Source organism: Asparagus officinalis, chromosome 8, assembly GCF_001876935.1.
Source record: "Asparagus officinalis chromosome 8, Aspof.V1, whole genome shotgun sequence".
NCBI classification, from domain to species: Eukaryota; Viridiplantae; Streptophyta; class Magnoliopsida; order Asparagales; family Asparagaceae; genus Asparagus; species Asparagus officinalis.
The window spans coordinates 32,089,960-32,117,251 of NC_033801.1; the positions used below are offsets into that span (position 1 = coordinate 32,089,960).

General features: G+C 37.5%; 2 protein-coding genes across 2 annotated transcripts; both read right to left on the reverse strand.

Moving 5' to 3' along the window:
* Window positions 11,639-12,235, reverse strand: LOC109821093 (zinc finger MYM-type protein 1-like). Its single transcript, XM_020387286.1, has one exon. The coding sequence runs from the start codon at window positions 12,233-12,235 to the stop codon at window positions 11,639-11,641; it is 597 nt and encodes a 198-aa protein (XP_020242875.1).
* On the reverse strand, window positions 12,232-14,184 carry LOC109821094 (zinc finger MYM-type protein 1-like). The gene is made up of 3 exons (XM_020387287.1): window positions 13,855-14,184; window positions 12,986-13,552; window positions 12,232-12,927 (listed from the first exon to the last, which is right to left on the reverse strand). The coding sequence occupies exons 1-3, from the start codon at window positions 14,182-14,184 to the stop codon at window positions 12,232-12,234; spliced, it is 1,593 nt and encodes a 530-aa protein (XP_020242876.1).

Consider the following 27,292-nt stretch of genomic DNA (forward strand, 5'->3'; position numbering starts at 1 on the left):
TAAATAAAATATCTTGCAAGATAATTATACAATATGTTATGAACAAGAATATGCAATATGAATAAAGAAGATATATCCCATATGGTGAATGTATGCAAAGATATTTAAACAGCAAGTGTAAATAAGTATGACACAATAAAGAGATGAAAAGTCAATATAATAAGATGTGAGCACAAATAAACGATGAACACCAAGCAACAAAACAACAAATGTTCCACGGAGGTTCGTCCCCAACGACCTACGTTCCCGCTCCTCACCTCGAGGAGATCTCCACTATCACAACCCGGTTTGGAAGTCGGAACTTCTACACACTCGGTTTTCAAGCTCACCGAAAACTCTCACAATCAATCACTATGCAATCACACTATACACACTAAGTGTTGGTCTCTAGCCTGTGTCCTCCTCCTTAAGTGCTCAGATGCAACCTCTCCCTAGGTTCGTCAACCGATGCCACTCTTATTGGATTCGACCCCATCTCTCACCACACGCTACTCTCGGTGTACAAGTGTATTATAAGTGATACTCACAATATAAGTTCAAATATAATGTTTTGTTCTCTATAATGAATGAGAACACAATGAAGCTCACTCTCACTAATTCACACACCAATACACACTAATATATTGTATGAAATAATCTAAGCTCAATAAGGGTGTGTGTGATAAATGAGAACAATAAAATTCTAACTCAATTTAATATAGCAAGATATGAATATGAAATTGACAATCAATAAGCTATATAAAAGAGTTTAGAAAAACTTCTCTATGAACACAAAGAACCGAAGAAATGATGATGAGGATGAATTCCTCAATTGAAATTAATAACTTCTTCTTTGTGTAAAACTTCTCTTTTGAAGCAAAACTTAAAACAATGCTTTAAACATCTCTTAAACACTTGTAAACTTGATTATATAAATCTCTTGGTTGGTCAGAATGTTAAATTCACTGGGGTATTTATAACATCCCAAAACATCAGCAAGAACCCAAGTAAAAAGACCAAAAAGCCAGAAGAAGACAAAAACTAAAAGTAGCCATTACAGTGTTATGAGTTGACTCGGTACTATTCATGAGTCGACTCATAAGTAGCCGTTACAGGCTAAAAATTAACTTATGTGTCGACTCATAAAAATCATGAGTCGACTCATAAACTATGGGTCGACTCATAAGATCATGAGTCGACTTAGCAGTAACAAAACTCATTTTCCAGCACAGTTTGTGAGTCGACTTATGACAAGCTTGCGTCAACTTAACCTGATGGGTCGACTTATGGTGTTTGTGAGTCGACTCATCAGAAACAAATTTTAAACTATACAGCAGTTTGTGAGTCGACTTAATATTGTTCATGAGTCGACTCATAAACATGTACACAGATTTCAACTTTGAACCTTGTTAAAATATATCAAATAAATACTAAAAAATGTAAAACTTTGGGAATATGTTATAACTATGATATTAAACATATTTGTGAAGAAATTTTGGAAATTACATTTGCCATTTGTAAAAGATCATCGTTTTAGCAAATGTACAAATATATGTGTAAATATGTAAACATATACATTTGATTTTGATAAAGAGGTGTATTGCAAAACTTTTGTAAAACGTTTTTATAAACAGTATACAATGTAAACATGACGTTAAACTAAAGCCACATAGTTTAAATGAGACGAAACAACTGTGTGTGTATAAATAAATATTGAGCTTAGAAAATAACATACGATATATACAATAATACCTAAATGGTTGTAGACAAGGCTGATCTGGATTTTTAACTCTGATATAAACCTATAATAAGCCACAATCACTAGGAAAAAAAATTAGTTATAAATTGTTTGTAAAATCATCAAAACAAGATAAGAGTGTAGGTTCAAAACCAGAATCCTAATAGGTTCTTCTTTGCCCCAAGAGAAGACACCACTAAAATTCATTCCTTTCATGCATGGAGGACTTTATCTTAATCCCTACTTAGAGATAAGTCTACATCTAACACATGCTGCTGGGTGGTCTGTTCCTACGAAAACGACCAAGTCTATTTAATATTGTAGCACCAAAAATCCATATATTTCATGCATGATGGACTTTATCTTGATCCCTAATTAGAGATAAGTCTTCATCTAACACATGTTGCTGGGTGGTCTGTTCCCGTAAAAGTGACCAAACTCTATGTATTCAACATCGTAGCACCAAAAATCAATGTATTTCATGCATAAGGGACTTTATCTTGATCCCTAATTAGAGATAAGTCTGCATCTAACATATGCTGCCGAGTGGTCCGTTCCCACGAAAGCAACCAAGTCTACGTATTCAACATCGTAGCATCAAAAATCCATGTCTTTCATCCATGGGGACTTTATCTCGATCCCTCAATATAAATAAGTCTGCATCTAACACATGCTACCAGGTAGCGTATTCCCGTGAACATGACAAAGCCCACGTATTGACATCATGGCAGGTCGTTTTTAATAATACCGAAATCCATGCCTTACACATGTGGGAGATATTATCTTGATACCTAATCAGAGATAAGTTTACGCCTAACATGCATTGCTGGTTAGTCTTTTCCCATGAAAAAGACACCAGAATCTATGCATGGGAGACAAGATTTCAACTTTGAACCTTGTTAAAATATATCAAATAAATACTAAAAAATGTAAAACTTTGGGAATATGTTATAACTATGATATTAAACATATTTGTGAAGAAATTTTGGAAATTACATTTGCCATTTGTAAAAGATCATTGTTTTAGCAAATGTACAAATATATGTGTAAATATGTAAACATATACATTTGATTTTAATAAAGAGGTGTATTGCAAAACTTTTGTAAAACGTTTTTATAAACAGTATACAATGTAAACATGACGTTAAACTAAAGCCACATAGTTTAAATGAGACGAAACAACTGTGTGTGTATAAATAAATATTGAGCTTAGAAAATAACATACGATATATACAATAATAACTAAATGGTTGTAGACAAGGCTGATCTGAATTTTTAACTCTGATATAAACCTATAATAAGCCACAATCACTAGGAAACAAAATTAGTTATAAATTGTTTGTAAAATCATCAAAACAAGATAAGAGTGTAGGTTCAAAACCAGAATCCTAATAGGTTCTTCTTTGCCCCAAGAGAAGACACCACTAAAATTCATTCCTTTCACGCATGGAGGACTTTATCTTAATCCCTACTTAGAGATAAGTCTGCATCTAACACATGCTGCTGGGTGGTCTGTTCCCGTAAAAGTGACCAAACTCTATGTATTCAACATCGTAGCACCAAAAATCAATGTATTTCATGCATAAGGGACTTTATCTTGATCTCTAATTAGAGATAAGTCTGCATCTAACATATGCTGTCGAGTGGTCCGTTCCCACGAAAGCAACCAAGTCTACGTATTCAACATCGTAGCATCAAAAATCCATGTCTTTCATCCATGGGGACTTTATCTCGATCCCTCAATATAGATAAGTCTGCATCTAACACATGCTGCCAGGTAGCGTATTCCCGTGAACATGACAAAGCCCACGTATTCGACATCATGGCAGGTCGTTATTAATAATACCGAAATCCATGCCTTACACATGTGGGAGATATTATCTTGATACCTAATCAGAGATAAGTCTACGCCTAACATGCATTGTTGGTTAGTCTTTTCCCATGAAAAAGACACCAGAATCTATGCATGGGAGACATTATCTCGATTCTTAATCAGAGATAAGTCTACGCCTAATACGCGTTGTCAGTTAGTCTTTTGCTGTGAAAAAGACATCAGAATCCATGCCTAGGGGACATTATCTCGATCCTTAATCAGAGATAAGTCTATGCCTAACATACATTGTCGGTTAATCTTTTTTCATGAAAAAGACACTAGAGTCCATGCCTACGGGACATTATCTTAATCCCTAATCAGAGATAAGTTTACGCCTAACACGTGTTGTCGGTTAATCTTTTGTCGTAAAAAAGACACTAGAATCCATGCCTGGGGGACATTATCTCGACACCTAATCAAAGATAAGTCTACGCCTAACACGCGTTGCTGGTTAGTCTATTCCCATGAAAAATGACAAAGTCTATATATTTAATATCATAGCACCAAGTCTAAAAGAATTTATTCTTTTAGCACAACGTTACATGTATAACAGACTTAGACAATCTACATGCTAGCTTGACTCAAACGGTAGTCAGTAAAGGCTTATCAAATCCATTGGTGGCTGAAGGTTTGCCAAAAATCCTATATGAACAGCTTGTGATGACAGATTCGCTCTTCTAACTCGGAGATCTTCTCTTCATAAAGCTTGTATACGCTTCATCTTTAATCAGCTTTAATAGTCATTGACGCATCAGCTTCATCAGTTGGTCTCGTGACTCGAGCGCCAGGGGTAGCTTCAGAGATAGTAGCTATATCAGCATCTACATCTGGTCCAATAATCAAATCTCGCACAAAGAGCTCAACCTGACAAGCCTCCAATGTATTCTCAGCTTGCTCTTCCCACACTTTGATGAGTATATGAGTATATACTACATCTCCTTGAACCTCTAATGGGTACATGAGGTTAAACTGACTCCCGACACTCTGATGAGTATATGAGTATAAACTAATTCTCCGCGCTCCAACGCCTTAAGAGTTTAAACTGTATGGACTCCAGTTAACATATGTGTATAAACTGTATTTATGTTAGTCAACGCGTGATAATGAAAGTCAACGCCGATCAACGCTGGTCAACACGTTACAATGAAGGTTAACGCCGGTCAACACGTTACAATGAGAGTCAACGCTGGTCAACGCGTTACAATGAAGGTCAATGTAGGTCAACGCTTGCAATGAAGGTTAACACAGGTCAACGCTTACAATGAAAGTCAATGTCAGTCAACGTGTTATAATGAAAGTCAACATCGGACTTGCATTAAACGTTCATATACACAAGCGAGTTCATTAATAGAAAGTTCACTTTCGGAGTCGGACTTGCATACCTCACTAGAGTCATCGCCTAGTGGCTTCTAATATGTTGATATTAGAAGTTGAATCCAGCATAATCCGTTGGATCTCCTCTAAGTTATCATGATGTGCTTCTAATATGTTTCCATAAAGTGTAAGTACTATTAAAAAGAGCAAGTTTGTTAGAAATAGATGAATCAAAAGCATAAAGCATAAATGTTGACACTAACTTGTACATAGTAAACATCTTTTTATCATAATTGCTCCACTTGGATTTCTCCAAGGTGGGCACAACATAAGCATAATTAATAACTTCCCACAAATCGATATTTTTAGATCTAACAAATAGTTAAAATCTAAAACACCATTGAGCATAAGAAAAATTATTGAACTTAGGAGCAATTATTGAACTTAGGAGCAATATTAATGTCGGTCGACCGATGGTCAACGGTCAGTCGACCGAAGGGTGCTTATTGGTTGACCGATATATATGTTTCGGTCGACTGATAACCCTAAGAACAAAACTACTAAAAAACATTTTCTGGCCGGTTGACCGAAGGGTAAGACCTGGTTGACCGAAGGGTAAGACCTGGTTGACCGAAGGGTAAGACCTGGTTGACCGAAGGGTAAGACCTGGTTGACCGAAGGGTAAGACCTGGTTGACCGAAGGGTAAGACCTGGTTGACCGAAGGGTAAGACCTGGTTGACCGAAGGGTAAGACCTGGTTGACCGAAGGGTAAGACCTGGTTGACCGAAGGGTAAGACCTGGTTGACCGAAGGGTAAGACCTGGTTGACCGAAGGGTAAGACCTGGTTGACCGAAACTGATACTCCTAGACACAGGTTTTAAAGTTAAAAATATGACTTTATAAAATCAAATTAAAATAACAAATGAACTCTAAAAATAGTAAATTTTTGGGGAATGATTATAAATATGAAAACAAACATGTTAGAGAAGAAATTTTTGACATCTCATTAACCGTTCGTGAAAACTCGTTATTTTGCAAAATTGTCAAAAATACGAGTTCATAAATACTTGATTTTGATAAAATTTCTTCAAACAAGTTTTGAAATACTTTAAAATAGATTTATAGACTATTAGGCAAAAATTCATTGACCTTAGAAGTAGAACAAACATGATTAATTTTGAAAGAATTAAATTCATTACTAATTATTTCTACTTCTATCATGGCATCATTTTTTTTATTTGATAAGCTAGCTATCTTTAAGCTAAGAGAAACGTGATCTTGTTTTAATTTATCATTATTGTTCTTAAGAATCATATTCTCTTTAGAAATAACATCAAATTTTGATGCTAGCATATCATGATCGGATTTCAAATTTACATGCTTGCTTTTCAAATCAATAAAATTATGATGTAATTTATTATAGGCATGCATTAAACAATCATATACACAAGCGAGTTCATTAATAGAAAGTTCACTTTCGGAATCGGACTTGCATACCTCACTAGAGTCATCGCCTAGTGGCTTCTAATATGTTGATATTAGAAGTTGAATCCAGCATAATCCGTTGGATCTCCTCTAAGTTATCATGATGTGCTTCTAATATGTTTCCATAAAGTGTAAGTACTATTAAAAAGAGCAAGTTTGTTAGAAATAGATGAATCAAAAGCATAAAGCATAAATGTTGACACTAACTTGTACATAGTAAACATCTTTTTATCATAATTGCTCCACTTGGATTTCTCCAAGGTGGGCACAACATAAGCATAATTAATAACTTCCCACAAATCGATATTTTTAGATCTAACAAATAGTTAAAATCTAAAACACCATTGAGCATAAGAAAAATTATTGAACTTAGGAGCAATATTAATGTCATAGCCTAAACTAGATGTACTGTGCATATCCATGATATAAATGCAAGCAAGATAAAATCACAAAACTAGACTAGCAATAAATCAAAGTGAGGATCTTTGACTCTAGGCGATTAAGCCACAAATCAAAGAGCACCAAGCTTTGATACCAAATAAAAGTACTCTAGAGGGGGGTGAATAGGGTTATTGCTAATCTAATCCGATATTAATGCCAAACAAAAACTTCTAATACAATATCCTAGCAAATTTGATATACAATAAAATATACAAGGATATACAATGAGCAAAAGGCGATATAACCAATGAGACAATGATAAGAGCGCCAATGCCAAACACAAACAAATGATCATGGAGTTCGGTCACCCTCGACCTACATCTCCGCTCCTCACCCTCGAGGAGAATCTCTACTATCAACACAAAAAGCTACACAATCAGTTTTCAACGCTCAAAATAAACGTTTACAACTCACACAATTATCAATACACAATACGCTCCTCTAAGTATCTGCCTATCCCGTGTCACCTTCCTCAAGTGCTCGGAATTACAACCTCTCCCTAGGATTTACAACTAATTCCACACCTCTTCGAATTGACACCGTCTTTCACCAACCACTCCTCTAAGTGTCCTTGTGTATTACAATGTGATCTTAACAATTAAGCACAATAAAAATAGTTTGTTCTCTATTACAAAGATGAGAACTAAGTGTAAGCTCACTCAATCACACCCACAACCAAATTATACAATATGTGAAAAATACTTTAATCTCAAGTGGTTATGTGTAAAAATAATAAGTAATAATGAAACTAAACTCAAATTAATCTAACGAATAAATGTAATCATTAAAATATGAACAAGCTAGATAAAAGGAGTTTAGAAAACTTCTCAAACAAAGAGATGTAGATGGTTTATGATGAGCTCCTCAATATTGAAAATCAAATCATTCTCTTTGTGAAACTATCTTCACATCAACAAACTTGAGAAAACTCTCAAAAACTTTAAACAAACTTCCCAAAACTTGATTTTAAACTTTTCTTAGCAGTTTTTAAGTGTTGATGGCTGAGGGGTATTTATATGTTCTCAAGACAACAGCCCAAAGCCAAAGAAAATAGATAAAATCCCAAAAAAACCGGATTCTGGAAAACTAGTCGTTGCCTGCAACAGATACAATGTCAATCGACCGATTATCAACGGTCGGTCGACCGAAGGGTGCTTATCGGTCGACCGATACATATGTTTCGATCGACTAATAACCCTAAGAACAAAACTACTAAAAAACATTTTCTGGCCAGTTGACCGAAGGGTAAGACCCGGTCGACCGAAACTAAAACTCCCAGACACAGGTTTTAAAGTTGAAAAATCTAACTTTGTAAAATCAAATTAAAATAACAAATAAACTCTAAAAATAGTAAAATTTTGGGGAATGATTATAAATATGAAAACAAATATGTTGGAGAAGAAATTTTTGACATCTCATTAACCGTTTGTGAAAACTCGTTATTTTGCAAAATCGTCAAAAATACAAGTTCGGAAATACTTGATTTTGATAAAATTTCTTCAAATAAGTTTTGAAATATTTTAAAATAGTGTAAACAAGTCTTTTATTTATAAACACATTATTTTCCAAAACCAAGATGATAAATATGAAACGAGTATGTATGTATATACATATAACTATTTGTTTCGTATTTATATGAATAAACTTGAAGGCTATAAAACGAAAACGTGTATTTCGTATTTATATGAATAAACTTGAAGGCTATAAAACGAAAACGTGTATGTGTAAAAACGTTGAGCTTTGAGTATTAACACATAAAGTACACAACTAAACAAGAAACAATATACCCAAGCTAAAAGTCTTCATTTGAGCTCGATGTTGAACAAAGCTTGGTAAGGGATGAAGCACGATCTCTTATTTGACTTGAATTGCAATGGCTTCACTCTAATTTCCTTTCATCCTCCAATAGATATAATCGTGTCGGCGCATGTCCATCTAAACCTCTGACTGATGATCTTTGTGTAGAATACCTAATAAGAAAATATAAATACTCGACATACGTTGTTAGGAATTCTTTGTTAATCATCAAAACTAGATTAGATAGTAGGCTCATAAACATGAGACCTAACAATCTTCCCCTTTTTTATGTTGACAAACAATCTATACAAAAAGATATAAGAATATGCATGATACCAAATAAATATACAAATTATAATACTCATGCATAAAACCAATAGAATGATATACTCACAATTGACTTATTTCTCTCCCTTTGTCAACATCAAAATGGGGAAAATAATAAGAATAAGAGAGCGAAAGCTCCCCTATCAAAAAGACATGGTGAGTACACACAAGGAAAGAGATAGGGAAGGTTCCCCGTATCAAAAAATCTTAAATCAAAAATAAATAAGGCAACTAAATGTGAGCACGATCTCATATTTGACTTGAATTGTGACGGCTGCACTCCAATTTTCTTCCATCCTCCAACGGATATGATCGTATAGGCGCAAGTCCAACCAAACCTACGACTGAGGATCTTTGTGTAGAATGTCTAACAAACAAATGGAAACACTCAACAAACGTTGTTAGGAATTGTTTGTTAATCATCTAAACTAAATTAGATAGTAGGCTCATAAACATGAGACCTAACACATCCAAGGATCCTTCTTCAAGCGCTATTTCAGTCGCCGAACAGTCTTATGCAGAGCTTGGCACTCAAAGCTCCACGGGTCTTTATCTCTATTTAGCTCGCCCCAAGCTATCGATTGATTCTCGATGATCCCCTCAGGCATCTCTTTCTCGATCGACAGTAACTCCGCCAGACAATAGAGTATGTAGAGTTCATACGCTTGATTAATCTTTATTTAGGCTAACTCCTGTTGGAGTCTTTTGATTTTAGCTCCTCTCTTGAGGAGCATCTCCGGCCTATGCGACAGTGTCATAGAGATGGAGAAGAGAAAGAAGAAGAAAATGGTAGAGGTAGTGAAAATGGATGGGGATGGCTACTATTTGTAGCCTTTTTTAAATCTAACTCCTAAGAAAATCACAATTTTTAAGATTTAATTGGACCAAACAAAGAGGTTAAGTCTTAGCCAAAAATTCGGTCAAATTCACAGTGAATCTCGTGAGATCTTCAATCAAGAGATCTTAGCCACTAATCCACGGCGCAAATCCAAAGGTGAATCTCAACAAACTTTACCAAGCTAACGAACATTGTCAGATGAGGAACTTCTCCAACATAGCTCAAATCAAACTGACCCTCACCCAGCTAGCAAACATCGCTAATCGACTAACTTTACCCAACAGCCCGAAATTGAGCGACCCTTACTCACACCGAAAATTAGTCAAACTTCACTGATTTCCTCAACATCGCCTCAACAACAGAAAAGGAGAATTTCATTCCAAGCATGTATTTGGACGAGTACAAGCACCATCAATCCTACGATACAAGTCTACAACAAAGGAAGCTACGTTCAACACTGCACCTCGGGCACCCAAGTAGGCATATGAAAACAAGTTTTTAGCTAATCAAGATAATCAAGCCAGCGTCACAACATACACCTCTGGCTATTTACCCAAAGTATTTCAATCGTACCTACAAATTAAAATGTAGGATCTTGAAAACTTTTGGGGAGGGCTTGTAGATGGTTAAAATGTATTTTCACTTAGGCGGATGATCAGCTTAGATCCAGAACTAAACGCCCTTGGGCTAACACTTTGAATAGACCAAAAGTCAAGCCCACAGCAAGCTACATCGAATGTCACCTAATGACGAAAGCGAACCTCACTAAGAGGCCTGTATCGACTCAATTCGACCAAGTCAGGCATGAATCGACCCCTGCAACATGCCTCAGATCAAGTCGAAAGGAATCATCAATCGGCTAAAGCCTAGAGTTGAATTCTAAGTCAATTTCAAACTCATAGGTGAAGTTTTGCGCGACTAATAAGCTTCCCCACGTAGACCAAGTCATCCACTTTTGAAGAAGGCGTCGTACACGTTTGAAGCGACCCTGCCCACCGTCCCCCAGTGACCTTCCATGGCAAGCATCTTTCAAGCGATACCTCACCAAAGTTCATCCATTTTGAGTGGTCGAAGAAAAAAAAGGTTGGGTAGAAGAGTCAACAAATGCATCGCACTTGTGATTTTATTGAGATATATTGCTAAGATAAGATAGCTTCCAAGCAATTTAATTCCCATCAACAACAAAAGATCATTTGTCTTAATTGGTGCATCAATAGAGTACCAGATCAACGCTCCATAGGTAGGGCTGGGCATATTCGGTTCGGTTCGGTTTTAAGCCCAATCCGTATCCAATCCGAATTTTTCGAATTCTCAAAACTCTCATCCAGATCCAGAGTTTTTCCCCTTCATCCGAATATTTGGTCCAACCGAAATTCGGATCGGTTCGGTTCGGTTTCGGTTTTGGACCGAATTATTTTCGAAGAACAAAACTTACAGGAAACCAAAACGGAGAGAGGAAAGTAAACTTTGTCAAGAATAACCTCCCAAACCTAAATATTTACAATCGACCTCTAGAATATTTTCACCTAACTCCTTGTTCATCCTCTTCTTGCTTTCTGGACGCCTAACTTGCGTAGCATAAAGACAGGGCCGGCCCTGAGATTCTTAATTTTTCACGGGGCCGTAATCAAGCTTTCAAATGAGGGGCTTTTATATACAATATTCCATACACAAAATTTTTTATAAGATAGCAAAATATTTTTTATTAAAATGAGACAATAAGCACATAATCGTATTAATATTAAAATCAAAAAACTTCTTGATGCTTTATAAATAACACAATTCATACTACATTAAATGTGATCGCCTTGCATTTTGAGCTGCAAAATTATTAATTAAAATGTTCTAATCATGCTTCGCCAATAAATTTTTTTCGATAGATATCATAGCCAATCCATTCAATCTCTCTTGTGACATTGTTGACCGTAGATAAGATTTGATGAGCTTCAACTTTGAAAAGCTTCTCTCGGCCGATGCAACTGTAACTGGTATTGTCAATAATACTCTATAAGCAATCCAAGCATTTGGAAAACAACAATTTAGCCTTTCCATAAAATTCAATACTTCAATTGCTTTTTTTGTTCCTCTTGGTAATGCTTCTCTTAAGATTTGGAGTTCTGAAAATAATTCTGTCCCATTAATATCAAAATTTTTGTCATGCTTTAGGAGATCTTCAAGGTTAAGACATGAACACTTCAAACTATTATTATCTGCAGACTTCAACCTCTCCAAATTAAATAAGAAACTAAAAGATTCATCATACTGTTGAAACTGTTCAAATCTACTCTTGAGTGAAGAAAGAGCTTGATCAACGATATATATGAAGTAATTGACTCTAAAGGATTCTTCAGCTGTCATTGCCATCTCTTTACTAGCATTTTCATCAAAATGTTTCTTTCTACGAATGATGCGACGTTCACGAAAAATGGGTTCAACTTTCATTCTAACTGCACCTCAACCATAGTTGCTTCAAATCCATTTTCTCTGTAGCTTTCAAAAAAAGAAATGAGCCCTCTTAAAAGGTCTATAGCAACATCAATCTGCATATCCTCTGATTGCATGATTTTACTTATTTTGTTAATAGCATTCAAAATATCAAACCAAATAACCATACCAAGTAAGAACTCAAAATTCTCAATTTCATATGTTGCTAAGCACTTAGCATCACTTTTTGTCTTGGGATCTTCACTATAACTTGCTAAGTAAATCAAAGCATCTCTTATATCTGGAGATTGGAATCTTATTGCTTTAACACTTTCAACTTGACCTTCCCAACGAGTTTGTGATGGTGGCTTAAGTGTGAAACCTTTAACATTATCTGTAAGAACTTTCCACCGCTTTGTAGAAGATGCAAACAATGAATATATGCGCTGCACCACTCCGAAAAAAGATGAAGCTTGCGAACAAGAGTTTACCATATCACAAAGTGCAAGGTTAAGACTATGACAACCACAAGGTGTGTAGAATGCTCTAGGATTTATCTCTAATAATCTTCTTTGTACACCTTTATGTTTTCCTTTCATATTAGAACCATTATCATACCATTGTCCTCTTACATCACCAATATCAAGTTTAAGCTCTTGCAAAATATTTACAAGTTCTTCAAAAAGTCCTCGTCCTGGTGTATCATCCACCTTTAAAAATCCTAAAAAAGAACTCCTCCATCTTTATTGGGCTTGTTGAAATATTCACGCATCTTAATATAAGTGACATTTGCTCTTCATGGCTTGCATCCGGAGTACAATCAAGAATAACAGAAAAGTACTTTGCTTCTTTAATCTTTTGGATGATTAAACTTTTGATCTCATCTGCTATTCGAAGAATAAATTCATTTTGAATTTTGTGACTAAGATAATGATAATGAATTTTTTTCTCCTGAATTCGACGAACATGCTCTTTCATTATTGGATCAAATTCGACAATCATTTCTATTATACTTAAAAAATTTCCATTATTTTCTTCATAAAGCTTCTCATTATCTCCACGAAATACCAAACTATTTTTAGCAAGTGTTTTCACAACAGCAACTACTCTCAATAGTACTTTTCTCCAATGTTCTCGTTCTTTGTTGATTTGTTCTTCAACACTTTTATCGATTGTCGCATTTTGTCGTAATCTGATCTCTAATTCAATCCAACTCTTCATGTTAACAATGTGTTCACTACTTGTTTCATGATTTTTAAGTCTGGCACTGAGATTTCTCCAGTCTCTAACTCCATCATTTGCCAATTGAATTTTGTTTGCATCATTTTTGAACAACTTACAACAAAAACAAAAAACCTTGTCCAAAGAATTTGAATAGATTATCCATTTTCTATCATGATATTCACCATTGGATAAGTTACAAATGTAATGTGTTGAGGAGAAATGTCTGCCTTCTGAATCTTTTGGAAAATTAAGATTATCATTTCTTTTGGGACCTCTTTCAACCAGTAAGTCTCTCAATCTTTGATCAATATTTTTCTTTCAACCAGTAAGTCTCTCAATCTTTGATCAATATTTTTCTAATTTCCTGGGTCATTTATGTTTGAAGGCCTTCTTTCAAGGTTTTCTTCTTGTACCAAATCTTCATGTTCATTTACATTTTCTTCATGTTCATTTACATTGCTATTCTCATTCAAATTTCTATTCTCATTAGAATATTCATGTTCTTCACCTTCTTCAATGGAATTTCTATTCTCATTCAAATTTTCATTAACCAAATCCTCGCTTTCTTGATTTTCAGGTTGCTCATTTTCAACATTCACCGAATCTTGAACTTTATTAGAATATATATTTCTACTACAAGTAATAAATTTTTCAAGTGCTCCCGCTTGAGATCGATTGAATTCTTCAATTTTTTGTTTCTTTATCCGCTTATCATGTCCAGACATATACTTTCGAGGAGGCATGATATCCAAATTTAATTCTGAATCTGCTACAATCTAATAAATATCGAGAAAAATAAATTAATCAAGGATTCCTACCAAAAAGCATGTTAGGGACTAAAATATATCAAATATTTAAATTGAAATTTGAAATTAAACAATAAAATCTAGTGAGAACTAATTCCAATTTCAATTTCAATTTAGGCCCTAATCAATTTCAATTTTAATTTTACAAAGCTCTAATTCTTAAACCCTAATTCCACAAAGCCCTACTTCCTAAACCCTAGTGAGAACTAAGAACTTACAATAAATCAAAAATTCTACATCAATTCACGATCTTGTCAAAAGGAGCATAGAAGTAAAGAAGAGAAGAAGTGAAACCCTAACCTTGGCTTGGTCAATGGAGGCGGGCCGGCGGCCGGCGGGCGAGAGCCGAGAGGGAGGGAGGAGGACAAGGCGACAAGGACGGGACACGGCCCACGGCAGGAAGATCCGAAGAAGAGAGAGGTCAGAGAGAGGGTTTTCAAATTTTTTTTTTTAATATGTGAGAGCGGCTGCAAACAGAGGACGGGTTGGAGAGTTGAAGATGGGGAGGTTTTGATGTGTATTTATGCTATTAGACCCCTCTAATAATTTTGCATAAAAACCCCCTTACTTCCTCATATATATATATATATATATAGACAAAAATGGAGAAACTTGGTACCAAGTTGCTCCAAGCAACTTGGTAGTGATGTGGCATAATTTTATCCCTAATGGGTGATTGCGTGTGGGAGGCCCATGTGCTTGTTGATTTCGTGTGGGACCACAAGCTTTGAAGAAGGTCACCTGAAAAGATCAGGTCTCAAGGAATAACCCGTGAAAAGCTCAAGGTGTGAGGGCCTATAAATACCTGGTTTTTCTAGGTTTTCGGTGGTGCAGAAGGAGTTTGTGCGGCTGCAGAGAAAAAGCAAAAGGTTTGCGAGCAAGGTGCTTTGGTTTTTGCGGCTGTAGGAGAAAAGCGCGTACAAGATCAGAGGGAGAAACAGAGATGGCGTGTGGCTTCGTACAGATGGGAAAACAGTGATTTTCTGCTGTACTTGGTAAAGAAAAACAGTGGTCTCTTTGAGAGAGTATTTGTGTAAGGGATTTGAGAGATTGTGAGAGGGTTTAGGTTGTGAGATTGTAAACCCTAGTTGTATCTCTCCCTCTAATAGTAGATCTCCCCCCTCCTTACCCCGTAGACGTAGGCAGTTTGCCAAACCACGTAAAATTAGTTTGTTTGTGTTTGTGGCAATTGTAATAGTTTTTAGGATCCCTCGACAAGTCAGTCCTAGAACTGATGAGAGGAAGAGCCGATATCTCACTTTGTTGAGATATTTGCTTCAGATTCTTGTTTCCTTGGTGAGACAGGAATTCTTATTGGTCTTTCTCACTTATTGTGCACCAGAAACTCTGCTGAAATTTTCGCTGTGCGCAACAAGTGGTATTAGAGCCTAGGTTCCAGATCCAGGGTTTGGTTGGAGGAGTAGATCAATTTGGAGGCTCGTCTAAGGCTTCGTTTGGTGATAAAGGTGTGATCTTTTGGTAAAGACTATTTTTTTAGTTTTGGATCTATTCTTCGTTCGTTGGTGCGTTGAGAAAGATATCGGGAAAAGAAGGTGCTTCGGGTGTCGAGGGTAGTGCTTCTGGCGCGAAGACCATTCAGAGTTTGAATATCCACTCTATGAAGATATATGTGGAGAAGTTTAATGGCACAAACAATTTTGGATTATGGAGATGCGAGGTTTTGGATGCGTTGAATACGCAGAATTTGGAGGATACCTTGGAGTTAGATGGCAAGCCAGATGACATTGAAGAGAATGTTTGGAAGAATATGAATCGAACGACGTATAGTGTGATTAGGTATTGTTTGACTCAAGATCTAAAATATGATGTGATGAATGAGACGAAGATTTGGGAGATTCTCGAAAGCAAGTATCTGACAAAGAATGTTGAGAACCGCTTGCATTTGAAGAGGAGACTTTATCGTTTCCAGTTGAAGAAGGGAACCTCAATTAGAGATCACATGAACACCTACACAAAGCTTCTTGCGGATTTGGTAAATGTGGATGTCATGATTGAAGATGAGGACAAGGTGTTGATGTTGTTGAGTTCCTTGCCTGACAAGGAATATGAGATCTTCGTCCTTACTCTGATTAATGGGAAGGCATCTCTTTCGTATAGTGAGGTCACTGCAGGAATATGAGATCTTCGTCCTTACTCTGATTAATGGGAAGGCATCTCTTTCGTATAGTGAGGTCACTGCTGCACTGGTGAATTATCAGCTTCGGAAGAAGGATAAGGAGACTTCGACTAAGTCGGTTGCAGAGGCATTGACCGCAAGAGGGAATAGTCCAAACTGAAAGAATTGGAAGTCACAGTCTAGAATAGGACATCCTATAATTAGAAAAGATCAGTGTGCTTGGTGCAAGGAGACTGATCATTGGAAGAAAGACTGCCGAATAGCTCGACGAATGGATGAAGAATAAGCAGAAGGGAAAAGAGAAGCAACCATCATCAGAAGCAAATATCGTATCGGATGGTAATATTTCTGACTCTTCTATTTATTCGCTTTCTATCAGTCCTACATGTAGCTATTCGGAGGAATCCGAGTGGATGTTGGATAGTGGTGCGACCTATCATGTGTGTCCTAGAAGGGAATGGTTCTCCAGTTTTGAGAAGCTGGATAGTGGTGTGATATACATGACTAATAACCGTGTATGGCAGATCCTTAAGATAGGAATAATTCGCATAAAAATATTTGACGAGACTGTTAGGGAGTTAAATGATGTGAGATATGTCCCTTCTTTGAGAAAGAACTTAATCTCGATTAGAGCTTTGGTTGGAGAGGGTCTGAATGTTCGAATTGAGGACATGGTTCTCAAGATTGTGGAAGACTCTCGGATTGTGATGAAGGACGTCAGGAAAAATAACATGTATTACTTGACTGGAGGTATAGTGGTAGGTGGAGAAGTGACGATTTCTATTGATTCGACTAGACTGTGGCATTTAGGGCTTGACCATTCCAGTATTGATTCCTCGCATAGATTGAAAGAGGGTGTGAAGACCTGTAGTTTGAAGTCCAGTGAACATATTGATAAGAGTAAGAAGACCGATGTGAAGTTTGGCACCTCTATTCACCGTGCTAAGGGTCGTTCTAGAGGAGTTCACGTGGATGTTTGGGGGCCTTCCAATGGGGCATCATTGGGAGGTAATAGGCGTTTGATTTTTTTTTGTTGGTGGCTGTTCTAGGCGTGTTTGGGTTGCAACCAAATCCCCTTTGAAGAAAATCCTAGTAGTATCCAACAGATTAAAGAAATGTGTGATAGACAGAAAGGTGAAGAAACTTCATTCTGGTTTTGGTAGGAGGTACAAGATGGACCTATTTCTGTATTGGAGCCGAGCTCACGGCATTTCGAGACACTTCGTTGGAAAGGAAATCTTGGGTCAACCAGATAGGGTGGCAAATTTGGAGAGCCGTGCCTTGTTGGAGGAGGATCGGTGTTTGTGGTCGAGCAATGGTTTGCAGAAGAGGTTCTGGACTAAGGCTTCGATATATTTGAGTCATCCTATTAAAGAGTTATCAACTGTTGTGATTTGAGGTAAAACTCTATTAAAAGATAGGTCTGATTGTGTCACTTTGGATGAGGCTTCGATGAGGAAGCCAATTGACTCTCAGCAGGTAGAGAGTTTTGGACAGACCTTAGTTGTATCGTAGCAGGTGGAGATTGATGCTACTTCACATTGGGTGGAGATTACTCCACATACTTCAGATCATACTGTATCGTTTAGGATTCCAACTGAGGTGACACAGTTAGGAAATCATTTGGTTTTGGATGCAGATGATGAGTTGGGTTTTGATTCGAGTGCAGCTGATAGATGTAGTTTGGATATGGCCATTGGTTTACCTCAGGTGGAGGTGTTTGATTCGTTACACTTTGAGCTCATTGGAGATGCTATCATCCGCAGAGTTGATGATATTGGAGAAGGGTTGCGAACTCTTCTATTTGATTGAGGTCGTTCGCGGCCATTTGGGTGAACTACGTGAATGCTTGATTCCTTGGGCAAGAGGATACGTAGGCAATCTTTATTGTTGGACCCTAGAGGGGGGGGGGTGATTAGGGTCAAGAGGCTATAATTATGCAATAAAAATAAGACAAGCAAACCACAGTATACCAAAGCAATCAAAATAGAGGAGATAGAGTTAGGAATCGTTATCCTGTGACGCGCGATATGTTAACGAGGTTCGGTCCGCTGACCTACGTCCCCGCTCCCCACTCTCGAGGAGAAATCCACTACACAACCCGGTTTGGAAGCCGGAACTTCGTCTACACAGCGATCCCCTCACGATCTCACACTACACAGTTTGATCTACAACAAGATCACACTCCCTCATAATTGATCTACACAAGATCACACTCACAAGATAGTAGAAATGGTGTAAGACTCTCTCTTTACAACGTCCCTATAGCAAAGAGAAAGAGCACACTGAAGCTGGGAAGTGAACACACAAAAAACTCAGTGAAAACAGGTTTTGAAATATAAGCTCTGAGAAAAACAACGTCACTGGTTTTTGCAAAAGCTGGGGACCCTGAGGAAGAAGAAGAGGTGGAGTTTAAATAGGAGAAAAACAGCTGTTTAAACCCATCCCTTAATCCCCCAAAATCTGGAACAAAACGTCGCTGAGATCTGTACTGAGCGGCGCCACAAAAAGGACACATTTTACCGTTTGAATAATACGGCGGTCGACCGGCGGAAATTCCAGTCGACTGATGGAAATGTTCGGTCGACCGACGAAGTTCGGTCGACCGACGAAAATTTCGGTCGACCGCTATCCAGATCAAAAACGAGAAAAACAAGCAGAGACTTATCCGGTCGACCGGTGTGGTCGACTGAAGGAAGCTCTCGGTTGACCGACGAACTCTCTGCTGCCCAGTGAGGAATGAATATAGGTACGGTCGACCGATGCGGTCGACCGCATTCTGATACATCCCAAAAACACTGTTTTTGACTCAACTAAAATATTTGGAAAATATTTATTTGACCTCTGAAAATTATAAAACTTTGTAAAATGTTTTTAATACTAAAAACAAACTGTTTGGAAAAGGAATTTTGCAGATAGGTCCTCATACTTGTGAAAAATAGTATTTTGTGAAAAACGCTTAAAAACATAAGTATAAAAACGTGTGTGTGATATCCCAATATCTTCAAGTGAAGTCAATAACTCTTTGCCTACATTCTAGCACTAGAGAGAAAAAAAATAAAAGATAGCTAATATCCTCATATAGAATGCAATGCTTGAGTCTTGATATAGCTTGAATTGGATGAAGCTTCTATTTGAATTTGTTGTTCTTGAAATAACGTTGCTTCATCACTATGCCTCCTCCTCCTTTGGATATCATCGTTGTAGCGCATATTCCATCCAATCCTCCATTAGTGGCACTAATAAGCTTGATATATGAATTCACTACATTTGTACTTAATAAGCCATTAGTACCGACAATGGTGGTTGTAAAACATCATCAAAATATAAGGGCTAATATTTATGATACAACCAATTTGGTGAGTAGATACCGACGTTTTGGGAGAGTGTTCGCACTCCCGTTTAGGTCTCGACTTGCTGTGGATTGAGTCCGTTGTCATGAGTCTGTTTCCATGACGTACTGTACGCAACAAGTGAGACATTTGGTATGGTTGGTGTCGGCTCAGTTTAAAAAAAAAAACTTCACCGAGGTGGAGAATTGTGAAGCTCGTGGATTCACATGGGGCCCACCCATGTGCTTGTAAACCCAGGTGATGGGTGATTGCGTGTGGGAGTTTCTTGTAAACCCAGGTGATGGGTGATTGCGTGTGGGAGGCCCATGTGCTTGTTGATTTCGTGTGGGACCACAAGCTTTGAAGAAGGCCACCTGAAAAGATCAGGTCTCAAGGAATAACGCGTGAAAAGCTCAAGGTGCGGGGGCCTATAAATACCTAGTTTTTCTAGGTTTTCGGTGGTGCAGAAGGAGTTTGTGCGGTTGCAGAGAAAAGACAAAAGGCTTGCGAGCAATGTGCTTTGGTTTTTGTGGCTGTAGGAGAAAAGCGCGTACAAGATCAGAGGGAGAAACAGAGACGGCGTGTGGCTTCGTACAGATGGGAAAACAGTGATTTTCGGCTGTACTTGGTAAAGAAAAACAGTTGTCTCTTTGAGAGAGTATTTGTGTGAGGGATTTGAGAGATTATGAGAGGGTTTAGGTTGTGAGATTGTAAACCCTAGTTGTATCTCTCTCTAATAGTAGATCTCCCCCCTCCTTGCCCCGTGGACGTAGGCAGTTTGCCAAACCACGTAAAATTGGTTTGTTTGTGTTTGTGGCCATTGTAATAGTTTTTAGGATCCCTCGACAAGTCAGTCCTAGAACTGATGAGAGGAAGAGCCGATATCTCACTTTGTTGAGATATTCGCTTCAGATTCTTGTTTCCTTGGTGAGACATGAATTCTTATTGGTCTTTCTCTCTTATTGTGCACCAGAAACTCTGCCGAAATTTCCGCCGCGCGTAACATTGAAATCACAACCAGCTAGAAGTTGGTATGGGATCTTACTTAGAGAATGAAGGTTATGAGTTTTACAATTCATATGCAAAACGCAAGGGTTTTAGTGTTCGAAAGGGAAGCCTAGTTAAAAGAAAGAAATATTCCTCAAGGACCCATATTCAAAATATGGGACCAACGGGGGGACATGTGATTCCTCAAGGAACCAAAATATAGGACCAATAGGGGGGACAGATGATGTGTCCCTCTCATATTGCATAATGAGCTAGTCATCATTAATGTGGTCAGCTCATTATACAATAGGAGGGGGGACACATCACCTGTCCCTCTGTTGGTCCCATATTTTGGATCCCTATAACAAAGCTCTAAAAGAAATGATGGGCAATTCGTAATCGACTTTTAGTATGCAGTATATATAGGAGGAGTTCGTAAAGCTCATCCTACATATGTAACAAAACAACCACGTCCAACTGAAAGAACAAATTGTTTGGCATGAATTGCATTTAAAGTTGACCGTGACGACACATGGCTTGTAAATAAGGTTCTTCATGAGCATAATCATCCACTAGCAAGTCCTGATAAGACTCACATGCTTAGGTCACAAAGAAAACTTTTGCCTGCACAACGCGAGATAATAGCTAGAGTGCATGAATAATGCGCGTCTAAGACCTACTCAAGTATATGATTATTTTGCAGAGGAATCTCGAGGCATTGCAAATGTTGGATTTCTTGCAATATATCAAAACAATCACTTAAGGACTCTACGTAAGAGAGACTTTGACAAGGAAGACACACAAGTTCTTTTAAGTTTTCTTAATGCTAAACAGTCAGAAGACCCCTCATTTTTTTATGCTGTACAAGTGGATGACAACGAGCAACTCACAAATATTTTTTGGGCTGATACACGTTCTGTTATTGATTACACATATTTTGGTGATGTTGTTTCTTTTGATACTACTTTCAATACAAATAAGTATGATAATGCCATCTGCTCCCTTTATTGGCATAAATCATCACAAACGATCACTGTTGTCTTTGGTGCTGCTCTCCTCTTTGATGAAACAATCACTAGTGGAAAACCAGGTATCGTTGACGGGCATTCCCGTCAGGAATGCTTAAAATCCAGTCGGCGATAAGTATCCTTGACGGCATCCCGTCAAGGATATGCCGTCAGCAATAGTCCCGTCAGGGAAGAACTATCGCTGACGGGGCACCGTCAGTAGTGATTATTACTGACGGCAACAATGTTGACGGCAAATGCCGTCAGTTATAATGAAACATTGCTGACGGGATTCCCGTCAGCGATGTATATAACATCACTGACGGGAATCCATCAGTGATGTTTGTTGTTGACGGCTTTTCGTCAGCGCTGTACAAACTATTACTGACGGGAATGCCGTTAGCGATAGTTATCGCTGACAGGAATCCCGTCAGCGATGTATATAACATCGCCGACGGGAAACCCGTCAGCGAAGTTATATACATCGATGACGGGAAACCCGTCAGCGATAGTTATCGCTGACGGGTTTCCCATCAGCGATAGTCATTAGCAGCTAAAAAAAAATTAGCTGATTATAATCAGTTCCCTGTACATATAAATTCCCTGTACATACAAATCTGCAAACAACGACATTTCTTGCACATTCCAAAACATCTCGAAATATATACAATCCAAATCTCACAAACATCTCTCATTCAATCAATTTTCACAAATATTCGAAATATGTTCATTCAATTTCCACAATATGTTCATTCAATTTTCACAAACATCTCGAAATATATCCACAAAAATTTCCACAACAAATCATACACGCATATCATAAGTTCTAAATCCACGAAAAATCCCATAACAAACTGTACACACATATCATAAGTTCTAAATCCACAAAATTTTCCACAACAAACCATACACGCATATCATAATCTCCAATATAAAGATGTCCAATATACAAACACGAGTTTAGGATATAACTCACTAAGGTAGGGCATCCGCCCTATCCATGTCATCGTCCGCGTCGCCACTGGCGGCTCCATCCCTACGATTCGTGTTCCCAATAGCATCATCTCCACTCTAACAACAAAATAATTTAAATTTAGAATCACATAATATTGTGTGTAATCATGTTTCACATATATAATAAGTATACCTGCCAGCTACTCTCTCCACTACCAGTAAATGCCTTTTGAGTGGCCAAAAAATTTATAATCTGGCTTTGCACCCGAGTAGGAACCCGCCTTCTACAAGATTTCATTATTTGCCTGGAAACCATCGCAAAAGTAGCAGTAGGTTGGATCACTCACATAAGCTCCTCTTGAATATCCTCCCACATCTCCTCGGGAATTCCTCCCCTTTTTGGGAAGTCCACAAACTAAATGGCTCACATTATAATTCTGCTCTCTAGTTAGGGGCTCTTGGCTCTGTGCAACAACCTCAGAATATGTGTTTTCCAGAGCTTCCTAAAAGACAAAAAAATAAATTTAAGAATTGACCTTTCAAAAATAAAAGATATATTTACCTGAACAAGTAAAATAAAAGATGAAGTATGCATGCATCTTCCTTAACACATTCACACATATAATAATGTTTATTGAGGAATTTAGTATTGAAAATACCAATTTTTCTATAAACATCATTTCTATGATGTTTGGGAATGGCTAGTTTTTAGCCTTTCTATATATTCATCAGAAACAAATAATCTTTCCCCTTAGAGGTCTCACTGTTTATTGAATTGAATTTTCTAACAATAGTGGATGTAATTTGAAGGTGTACTTACTGCTGTTTTCTAATTAGGGATTAGTTATGAAAAGAATATGAAGGGGTATGGTTAGGTATGCATGTAACTATTTTATGTATGCATGCATGTATTTTAACATAACTTAGAGGGTTCTTCGGGTCAAAAAAGTTCTAACATCCTACACACTAAACTTAGACTGTCGCAGTCCTCTCTTTTTTTTTCTTCCTCTCAATACCTTCTGTGGTTCTCTTCTTACAGGTTCAACTCGCAATCTCATTTTTCATGGGTTATCTCACTGCTTCATGACTTCATCACATCATCATAGATGATCATTTAGATGAAAATGATCATTTGATAAACTAATTTTTCATGGGTATTCCGGCACAGTTTATGAGAAACCAAGACACTGTGGCTTGCAAGACACATGGAGTGTTTGCTATTATTGATAGTTGTGGCTCTCTGGTTATTCTTATCACAAGAAGTTTTTTCTTTTTCGAAGGCACCTGAAAATATTCTTTTCTATGTTTTTTCAGTGCCCATAGACATTCACAGCACAAATATTTTCATGAGAGCATGGAAACAAAACAGGTGTGGTTATTTATCTGTTGTCCGTTGGTCGTTAATTTTGTTTGGAAACAGTTATATGTGGAGTATCAAATTATCAGTAGTTGTATAAATGGCAGTATTGTTAATTAGGACATCATAGGTTCTGCCATCCATTGGCATGCAATAGGGCATTGCCATCTCATTAGTCACCCATCTTTACATAATACGATTTTTAAACATTAAACATGTAGGTAAACTATCTCCCTATTATGACAGCTGCAAGACCTTAAAGATTTAGATGATCATTTGAGGAACCAGTTTCCCACTAATTGCTATTTTACTCTTGATTGAAGGGGCTAATTCAAAATAACTTAAGAATTGACAAATTTAATAGTAATTTTAATGATTTGATGAACTAATTTCAATGATTAAGGGACCTAATAGAAAATTTAATGATCTAAGTGACAAATAATATCTAAGTGACAAATAATACCTTGATTGACTGCAGTGGTGAAGTCACGGCGGCGGTGGACGCGGCGGCGAGGCGCGGCGCCAAAGGAGAGAAGCGACTGCTGTCCGTGGAGGCGCAGAGGTCCCGTGGCGTCTGCTATCGTTGGAGGCGGCGGTCGTCGACAGTCGGACGTCGCTGTCTGTGGAGCAGGAGGTCGTCGGCGTCGCTGTCGTGCGACGGAGTTCGACGCTGCAACTGGGGGAGGCGAGGTCGTCGCTTCGTGGCGAGCTTGCCGTCGCGTCAGCTGTCCGGCTTGTCGGGTAGTGTTCAGTGGAGAGGGAGAGAAGGAGATTTTGGGAGCGCGAGAGCTTGGGGTAGGCGAAGCTGAGGTGAGCGGGCCAGGGTTTCTTCGATGAGAGGCGGCTAGGCAACAAGCGATAATGAAATTTTTGAGGGGATAAATCCCCCCAAAAATAATTCAACATCGCTGACGGGAGCCCGTCAGCGATGTTGGACCACCCGTCAGCGATGTAAACATCACTGACGGGGAGTTTACAATGCCGACGGCCACATCCTTGACGGCACTTGCCGTCAGGGATATAAACAACGCCGACGGCAAGCTCCCGTCAGGGATGTTGTCGTCAGCAATACGACGAATTCTACTAGTGAATATCTTTTTTTGTTTGGTTATTCAATACATTTAAGATTGCGATGTCCGGGGGACAACCAAAAACTATCTTTGCAGATCAATCCTCTGCAATGAAATTAAAGCAGCAATTGAGATAGCATTACCAAATACATGTGGCATATTTTTGTAAATGCTGCAAAGAATTTTTCTCATGTGTGTAATTCTAAGCCCGGATGCAAGAAAGAATTCAAGAGATGCATATAGGAAGGTGAAGCCGAACTGAAATTCCTATCCCAATGGAATAATATGATTGAAAAATATAGTCTTATTGAAAATAAATGGTTGGAAAATTTATTTGAGCTTTGCGAGAAGTGGGCTTTAGTGTATCGCTGAAACTCATTTTGTGCTACAATGACAACAACACAAAGGTGCGAGATTATGAACAAGCACTTCAATATGTTACTTAGAAGAAATTTGCCACTTGCAAAATTTATCAAGCAATATGAGAGGTCATTGTACCGATTTTGGGAGAGGGAATTGTATGAAGATTTCAAATCAAAACATTCTAAGCCCGTTTTATTTGTTGATGTTCCTATGTTACGACAAGCCACGGAATTAATCATATACGAGGAGCATGTACAAAGAGTTTGAAGAAGAATTTAAAGGTCATCTTACTTGCATATGTGAACATGTTACTTCAATGGGAGCACTCTGCAATTATAAAGTTTCATGCCTAAATTCATCATGTCATGGACTAGTTGAACTTAATCTGTTGGGCATGACAATAAAATGCAGTTGTCAAAAGTTTGAATCCATGGGATATCTTTGTTTGCATGCATTAAAGATTCTCAACGTTAACGATATATTTCATATCCCACAACAATATTTGTTAAAGAGATGGACCGAATTTGCTAAGGATGGAGTTTGTAGAAGATAATCTTAGAAAAGTGATTAATTCTGAGTGTAAGAAACGTTTGTCATTAAGATATAGCAGCTTGTGTCATAAGGCAGTTAAAGCTGTTAAGAAAGGTTGAGCTTCTAAAAGTGCCATGGAGTTTATTGATGATGTGCTTGATAAAGCAATTCTCGTGGTAGAGAAAATGATCCGTGATTTTATTGAAGATGTCAATATCAATCCGCATACGCAGGAAAACACTACATCATCCGAATGTGCAGACAAGGGTTCTAAAAGTCGAATTACTGTGAGAGGTATTGCTTTAAAGCCGAAAAGGCTTATAGCCCAGCGAAGGCTAAAATGTGCACTTCGAAGGATAAGAAAGAAAAGATTTCAGAAGAACACTACAACAAATGCAAGTATATGTTCACACTTATTGAATAGAAAACGAGATAGTGGTATGTAATGTGTTATATCTTTCCTCTTATATTTGCAATGGCTAAAAATCTATTTATAATCTATTCTGTCAAAATGGGTCAACTTAATTACCTGCTTAGCAACTCAACACAAGTCTAACAAAGTTCCTGAGTATTCAGAAGAAGCTATAGCATGTGGTTCTTTTTTTGAAGCTACAGGTTTGTTTATCCCCAACTTCACTCCATATCTTATGTTAGAGCTTTGTTGGTAGTTGAATGCTTTATATATAAATGTATTGATTATGCTAGGAATTGAAGTGATTTATATATAAATGTATGGATTTAATCTTTAATAAATTTTTTTTATCATAGATTAATTAATGCATTGTAGCTCTATATTTATCAGTAGAAGAAGCTACTAATGGTGATTATTTTACCGTTTTAGCATTCCAATTTTTCGAGTCAAAGAGAAGTAGTGCCTAGAAAGTTAACATTTAATGATTGTCAAGGTATGTCTGAAAATTTCAGCTCTATTCCCCACTTTGTCATTTGTTTTTTCATACGCTAATAAAATGTATACTTCTACAGATCATGTTATTGCCATGGAAGCTAATATTCTGACAGTTAACAAGTTCAAGCCTCATGTGAAGCACAATGTTAATCCTCAAAGACTTGACAAAGGAGTATAAGACTGTTTTAGACCTTTTCGTAGATTTGATAAACTCATGCTAGATTGTCAATCTGAGTATCTCAAAGAACTTCATGATATGTAATAGTAGGGACAAATTTTGAAAATAGATATCCTTTAGAAACTTAATTTTAAAAAACGATCCTTTTTAAAAATATTTGACATTTTTAATCCAGTTTCAGCCACCTGACCGGGCTGGAACCGGGTCGAAAATGACGAAAAA